We start from the raw sequence: 8,200 nt of genomic DNA, 5'->3' as shown, positions 1-8,200 counted from the left end.
AAATTCTGTGATTCAATCACAAGTATTTAGGTGAAGTACAAAAAAGGTTGTTTTATAACCTTAACATTTGAAGCAAGTTTACATACTCGAAAAAACCCACTAGTAATTTTTTTGTTACTTTTTATTTTTCTCAGTAAGTTTTGTATGCAAAAGTAGGTTTCAATCCTGGACTAATTGAGAAGTGAATGGAAGGAAATCCTCAAATGCAGACAGCAAACATATTTTTTGTTATATTCTCAAAATGATTTGTTTTATAACAAATAAATATTAATGTAAAAAAGAACCAGAAGCTTCAGCAAATTTAAGATTGTTTATTTACAAAGATAATAATTTTTCATTAAAAATACCATTTCAATAGAGTACACATGAAAAATTACAAGGAAAAAATGTAAATAAATTCAGTGTTGTCCTTTTTATATCAACCAACAGAGCACTTAAACGTGCATATTGTACTGAAAACTGAAAAGGGGAATACCCAGAAAAAAACAGATCTGATTCAGATTATAATTATAAATTATTTTCATTTCTTAAAATATGAGCCAAAAATTCATTTCCCATATGTTTAATGTATCAGAACCAATACAAATATTCTTCAATTAATTATATTAAAAGAGATGATTTAAACAATTTTTAATTCTGTATACTTATCAAAAATGAATAACAGCAATAAATACATTTTCTTTGCTTTTCTCATTCAGTAGTTTTCTTTATATATCAAGATTTACAATAAAAAAACTAGAATAATATATACATACTTCAACTAGAATAACATACATACTCCAAATATAAGAACAATTATCACACACAACAAATTGTAATTTCCTGATTTTTACTTGAGAAAAAACATTTAATACCACTTAAATCATCTAAGTATTATTACAACTCATGAAAAAACCTAACAAGTTCCACAATTATTTTCCCCCCTTAGGAGTAGCATACTCTAATATAAATATGTACTGGAGAAACAAAATTTACAAAACAGCTCCTTTTCAATTTGAATTTACTGAGGAACTAAAGTAAATATGTGGAGTTTTATGTCTGCTAATTGCTCCTCAAAAAACACACTAAAGATAATTTAAAAACTCAATCTACATAAAATGTAATAGGTAATATTTACACAGCCCTTTAAGATTTGCAAAGCACTTCATAGACATTATCTAACTTGTCACAACTCTTTGATCCACCATAGACCACATACCTGATTTCTTAACTTTCTTCCTCTTCTCATATAGAAGGATATCCTTTTTCCTCCAACTGAAATCACTTCCAATTACTGTTGGAAGTTAAATCTGCATCTAATTCATTTAACTTTAGGGTCTCACCTATAGACTGAATTTAAATGCTATAAATTAGATGAAAAGTGCCTTAAGAAGGAAATAAAAGATCCACTCCTAGTTATTCAAAAGCTAAGCTCTTAAAAGCTTCCTTGAAATTCCTTAAGTATCAAGAATATTGGAATTCAGTTTTAGAATTAGAACTAGAATTAAACCACATACTGTTCAGGAGACAGGACAGGGACTAACTAGGCCTGAGCTTTCAAGGACACAGGTAATACCCAAATAAAGAAACTCCTTCTACCAATGCAGATTAGCACCTTACCTGCAACCTATATTCTTACGGTGGGGATGAGCAAACTACTGCCCAGGTTGTCCAGCCCATCTGTCTTTGTACAGCCAGGGGCTAAGAATGTTTTTTTACATTTTTAAATAAAATTTTACTGTATTTAAGAACATACAAACCATTCTTACTGGTGAACCAGATTTGGCTTGACCCCTGTCTTCCTAGAGAGCTGCCCAGAGTACTGACCAATTAAGAGATCCAGTTAGGGTCATACAGATGTCAGCCCCAGGTCTTCCTGGTCTCAAGGCCATCTTTTCATCCAATATGACATGCTTCATGCTAATCGTGCCAATCAAAAGTTTTTTTAAAAGCATACACTGATCAATAACAGCAGAATTTGTTAAAGTGGCAACAGCAAAAAAAAACAAACTAGCAAATACACATATACACACTCACAGAGCTGCCTGACAAAATAATTTTCCAACAATTTCTAATTCTCTTGTTAATGAATTATCTATTAGGTTCCTCTATTTTACAGTTAGAAAAAAATCCTTCCACAAAATGATCAGTAATTAATCAAGATATTAATTTCCTCTACAAACCTAACTCCCGCTACCAGACAAGCAGTGATGTAACATCCTGAACACCAACATAAATCCATTTTTTTGTTCCCCTTAAGAACGCTTTCCCTGAGCATGTCCTTCCATGCAAATTATAATCTTAGAACCTAAATTTTAATGAATACAAATTAGGACACAGTAAATGAAAGAACACTGTTAAACCACCCCAAAGCTTTGCTTAAAGGGAAAATGTCTGCATGAGTCACATTTTTCAAACTTTCTCTTCTATTCTTAAATAAATGAAAATAAAATTTCTCGCTGCAAGTGACTTATTCATAAACCTGTAATGGAGCTCAAAATAGCAAGCCAAGAACATGAAAAATTTGCAGAATAATATTTATCAAATTACTTCAGCCATCAGAGAAAGAGCATGCATCTATTTTTAATATGGCCAAATAATGTCTTAAATGAACATGCCAAAATGATATTCTCCAATTTGTTGATCCACGGGATCACATAATTATTAACTAGTGTTGACCTGTCCAATATTTCCAATCAGAAATCCTATTATCCCTAACATTTAAGTGTGAGAGAAAGCAAAAAAAAAAAAAAAAAAAAAAAAAAGTAAGTAAAGCCTTCCCTTACCATACACGCTCTCCCCCAGTGCTAGTTTGTTTAGTTGACTCTTACATAAATGACCTTTTTATGAGGTTGTTTTCTACTGAAAGTCAAAATAGCAAATATTACTACTATTGGAACCATCATTCCTTCCCACAATACTTCAACCTCCTCCCCCTTATGCTAATTCCAAGTTCCCAATATGAAGATTTATGTACCTAAACATAGATATCTATATATATATATCTATATATATAAATATATATAGATATATATAAGTATATAGATATATAGATATATACACTAAAAAAAAAATCTTGAATTGGTTGTGAAGTCATTTCTCATACTCATTACATTACTGCCAACTAAAGTCTTTAATACAGAGATGTCCATAAGGCATGCTGAATATCTTTTCCTTTGAATTTCAACCATGATTGCTGGTTCAAATGTTCCTTAATATCATTTTGGTTCAGTAGTTTTGGCCAGAATATACACAAATATCCATCTCAGAAATGGCTTTACAACTACAGATATGTGAATAATGGAGCAAGATGACTATTGCCTAAAGTTATGGGTACTCTGAAAACCAAAGCTGAAATGGTGAAATAAAGAGTTGTTTAGATGGATTAATCTCCTCTCACCAACAATAGGACCTTGCTACAAGGTTACTATATCTTGCCTACTATGAGTAAGAAATCAGCTCATCTAGATGACTTCACACAGGTATAGCCCTTATAATTACCCTTCCAAACAGACACACACACAGACACACACACCTCCCCACCCTCTCCCCCACACATTCCAAATCTAGCAGCTGAACATCATATCAACTTTCCAAAAGCTGGAAGAACCCTCAGCTTATGGATGTATACCTTAAAGTTACAGAAAATGAGAAGCTGTGTGAAACCGAAGAGACTGAAGGAGACCTGGCTGTCCTCAAACTGAAATCCCTGAGGTTTTAAAATAAATCAAAATGGAATTTTGAAATCTAAGGACACAGCCAAGGTAAAAAGCACTGCCTGCACTTTTACAGTATGGACTTCTGCTGTTGTTCTCCTTGAATGATCAAATGCAACTGCCTTTTTGCAATGGTAGTGTTTAAATCCCATAAAAATTCTAGCAGCATTCCATTAAGGACAACTTCCATTGGCACAAACTGCAAAACCTGATGGGAAGCATCAGAGCCAAGCAACGTGCTCATCAGTTCCTTCAGATTCTGCAAGTACTGGAGGACAGGCGTTGGGAGGTCCCGATAGCCAACACACAGAAGGACTGCACAAGTGCTCAGGGGCTCGGAGGAAGTCGGACAAGAAAATGTGACGAACCTGAAGCAGCTATGCAGGACAAAGACCATGCCAGCCATGAACCGGGTAAAACAGGACAGCACAGGCAAGATCAAGGAGTCCCCTGGCTGAAGTCGAGGCAGGCAGCGCAGAAAGCAGTCCAGAAATACCTGTTGATAGCCGGGCTCTCCATCATGAAGCAACGAACAACGGAAATTCATGAGGTCGGCAGACTCCAAAAGGCTCACTTCCACAGCCTGACAGGTGTTGTTATCGGGAGGCGGCAAACCCACCAGCAGACACTTGATTTTGTCGCTCAGTCCCTCGGCTGGCTCCTCCTGAGAGCACTTGGTAAGACTCAACAACTCAAAGAAAATCAACTCTTCAGAAAGTACGTGGCAAGAGTAGCAATGCTGTGGCTTTTGTCTAATTGTGGAACCCAAGTTCAGGGCACCCACCCCAGACTTTTCAATGGCTTCATTTAGAGTCTTTAAAATCTCCCCATCACAAAAAGGAGAACACTTTACCTTTGGTAATTTCATTCCCTCTAAGACATACCACAAGTGATATTCAAGGTTAGAGCAAACACTTTCCAAAACGGTATTTTTCCCAGTGTTACTTATAGCATGCTCTTCAGTCCAATGATTGAAGTAGCCATTGGCCATCTTCTCTTCCCATGAAAGCGCTTCTAGCATCTTTCTTTCATTATAGGTTTTAAAATATCTGTTTCTTTGTCCAAACCATTTAGAATTCATACTACACCCAATATTGGATTTCTTTACTAGCCAATTACTTTTGGGAAGGCGCTTCATTTGGAACTTTTGCATGTAGTGCTCCACAGCACAGTCCCTTAAATTATTCAGCTTGGCTTGTTCCACTTCACTTATGCATTCAAACAGACGAATATTTTCAGAAATAGTCTCCAACTGATACTTGTGAAAGAAGACACAGCATTCTTCATGTCTTTTGAGAAAAGATTCTGGAATTGTATGTTGGGGGAAAAGAGCTTTATTGATAATTTCAGTTCCAAAATGATGCATCATTTTAGTCAACACAGGATGGATGGCCTCTCTCCCCAGATAACAAAGACAAACCACATAGACTTCTGAGTTCCCAGCTTTGCTAGTAGCAGGTTTGAAAACATGGATCTCCTCAAAGGAACAATTTAACAGGTACATCAGGTTGATAGAACAATGTTCAAATAGGGTAAACATCTTCAAAACAAAAGAGCCACCACTACTAAGAGTCATCAGCGCAGTGACTACTTCACAGTAATGCAGAGGGGAGACCAAAGCTTCTTGTTCACCTGGATTTCCTTGACAATCAAAACTCCCATCTGCAGTGACCAAGTGAACAGGAGACATGTTGCTTATGAAATGCTGAAGCCCCGTCAGATGCTTCAGGGTCATGATATCGCCAGTGTTATCTGGACCAAAGTACCACCATGGCAAGGTATTCGCAATAAGTCGGTCATCCATAATCATCATAAGGTTGTCGTTTGCTTCATGGTAAGGATTCAGGGTGTTAGCTACCCAGTTCCAATCGCAGGGTATGTTATGAGATCTTAAGTAGTGGTTGAGACTGGCTATAAAGGCGCCAGGAGCTTCGCAGAGGTGGACCGAGTTTAGCTCTCCGTTCTGAAAAGCTTCTTGTGGGATGAGTGGGAAGCTGCACAACACCTCGTGGAACTTGCACCACGCCTGAGTACAGAGCTCCGCGTTGACGATCTTCTTCACGTGAGGAACGATCTTCCCGGCTTTGTTGGTGAACGAAGTGTGCTGATGCCAGTCGTCTAGGTTTTTGTCACTCAGCAGGTTCTTGACTTCATTCATGGAATTCTTCAAAACAAGAAGGGAATTGAATTCCATGTGATCACAGGTGAAAACGTCACTGGAATCTGGCAGCTGCCACGCGTTACTGGGCGGTTTACCGTAGGAAAACTTTTTGGCAAAGAGTTCAGAGACATCAGCAAGAACATCAGGACTGAATTTTTCAAGGCCTCCCGCCTGATCACCTGAAGTCTTCTTCCACTTACTCATTTTCAAATTAGATTAAAACCTATGAAAATTTAAAACAAAAGCACACGGTTAAACAAGCATCGTCTCCCCAGCTCCAGGGACCCAACTTGCTCATCCAAAGCTGCCTGCCCATCACTCCCAAGGGCAAAGGGCAAAAGGCTCGGTTCAAAGGTCTGCCTCCCCAGGGAATAAATATGAACCCTGCATGCAAACGTGGGGAAATCACACTTGTCACTACAATAAAATCACACACCTTTGGAGCACTAGGTCTGTGAATAAAGAGTTCAGACTGACTACCCATAAACACCCGGTGCATTTCCGTACATTTCTATTACAATGCCATGTAACAAGGGCACGTCTCAGTATTTTAATCTAGTTCACAGCAACGCATTCCAACTTTAATTCTTTCCTTTAAAAATAAAGCACATGAGTATAATTTGAAATTGTACAAAAATTATATAAACCATGCTTTTATTCCTCTAAATGGAGTTTGCTGCCTAGAACCCTTTGGAAGTTACTATCTTTAAAAAAAAAAAAAAAAAAAAAAAAAAGAATGAGTTAAGTGAAAAACGTAAACCACGTTCCACTGAGCAGAGGCCAAGGCGGGGTGGGGGGGAGCCTGATTCCCATCCCCCCAGCGCCGCGCTGAGGTCACTGTCCCTTAGGGGTCTGAGCTGGCCCCGCACCATCAAGTCACAGATGTGTACTAGGGCGCAGGCTGGAGGCGGTGGAGGCTCGGCACGCACAGGGACACAGGAGAGAGGGAGGGAGGGCCGAAAGTTACAAACACGCGCCGGACACGTGGACGCGGACCAAGGGCTCATTCCTCCCAACCTGACTAGTAACTCGAGGATTTCTATGCTGCATTTGAGGAAAGCAAAGCTAAGGGAGGCTCAGGCTTTCCCATTCCAGGCTGCAGGGGGCGGGGCAGGGAAGGGATCTGGCCCAAGACGCGAGTTCGAATCCCTCTTCCTCCGCCTCCCCATCTGTAACTTGGGAAAGTACTGGAATAAATGCAGTCTGTGCCTCCAGCTCCCCGGGGGTTCGGAGGGTGCACGAGCATTAGAAGTGCTACTAAATGCTGGGGACACGCAGCGCCGCCCTCCAGGAGCTTGCAATCTAAGGGAGGAGAAAAGGAAATAAAGAGCCCAGGAAGCTTACGTGGGAGTTCCGCTAGCTGGGGGCGGGACAAGCCGGGGCCCCTCCCCCCAGCCGGCGCCTGCGGGCCCGTGCCGCAGGAGCAGCGCCTTTACCTCCCAGGTCACAGCGCGAAGTCACCGGCACAAGGAAGCCGGGAAAGGCTACACACCTGAGGGACGGACACCGAAGAGGGCCAGGCCCCAAGTCGCCAGATCGCGGCCCGGCACCCGCCGCGCGAGATCCCCACGCTCGGCCCAGAGGAGGCGGGGCCCCAGGGCAGGGCCTGGCTCCGGGAGGCAGCCGCGGCGGGCCCGGGGGGAGGCGGCGGCGCCAGCGGCCCTCGGCTCGGTCATGCCTCTTCGGGGAGTAGGGGGCCACCGGGCCTTCCTGCCCTGGCTCGGACCGGGGCCCGGGAGCTCACCCGGGGCATCGCACAGTGCCCGCGGGGCTGCCCGGCCGAGGACCCCCAACCCCGGACAGGGAAGTGCCGGAGGGCGGAGGCGGGGAAGCGGCACGGCCCGCCGGGGTCACGCACGAGCCGCCAGTTCACGCACGGTTAAGTACCTGCGTGGTGATGTCATGGATCCGACGTCTTTTGCGTTTGCCCTTGGGCTCCGCCCTCTTCCTCTCGAGCTCTTCCGTAAGCGGACAAACCCTGGAATCTTCCAGTTCGGTTCCCTCCCCTCCTCCCTAGGCCCTGTAAGAAGGTAGGGGTGTGGGCGGAGTCACTGGGGGAGGAGCCAGGCGGGACCGGGAGAGTATGAAAATAATAATAATAACCTTTGTGGAATTGAGAGAATAATGATGATGACCAAGGCGTTATTGGGAGAGAATAATAATAATGATGAGAATTGGAAAAGGAGGAAGGAATTTGTGACCAAAGGAGAACTAGAGATCCATTGTTGATTACAAAATAGAAGATTTTGATTACATTAAACTAAACCGTTTCTGCACAAACAAAACTAATGCAGACAAGATTAGAAGGGAAGTAACAAATTGGGAAAACACTTTTACAGTTAAA

At 41.6% G+C, this 8,200-nt stretch overlaps 1 protein-coding gene across 5 annotated transcripts in view; it reads right to left on the bottom strand.

Moving 5' to 3' along the window:
• Window positions 1-291: 291 nt before the first annotated feature.
• Window positions 292-8,200, bottom strand: part of CMTR2 (cap methyltransferase 2) — a 107,389-nt gene continuing 99,480 nt past the window's right edge. For 2 of the 5 annotated variants that reach the window (XM_074285929.1, XM_074285928.1), the window contains one exon: window positions 292-6,079. In XM_074285929.1, coding sequence (XP_074142030.1) covers window positions 3,766-6,060 — 2,295 coding nt within the window. In that variant the 5' untranslated portion in view covers window positions 6,061-6,079 and the 3' untranslated portion in view covers window positions 292-3,765. Of the gene's footprint in view, window positions 6,080-7,200; window positions 8,140-8,200 lie in introns of those variants that run through there. The other 3 variants (XM_074285931.1, XM_074285927.1, XM_074285930.1) reach the window with 3 other exon arrangements.

This window comes from Sminthopsis crassicaudata, chromosome 2, assembly GCF_048593235.1.
Source record: "Sminthopsis crassicaudata isolate SCR6 chromosome 2, ASM4859323v1, whole genome shotgun sequence".
Taxonomy (NCBI): domain Eukaryota; kingdom Metazoa; phylum Chordata; class Mammalia; order Dasyuromorphia; family Dasyuridae; genus Sminthopsis; species Sminthopsis crassicaudata.
This window is presented reverse-complemented; position numbering and strand designations above follow the sequence as displayed.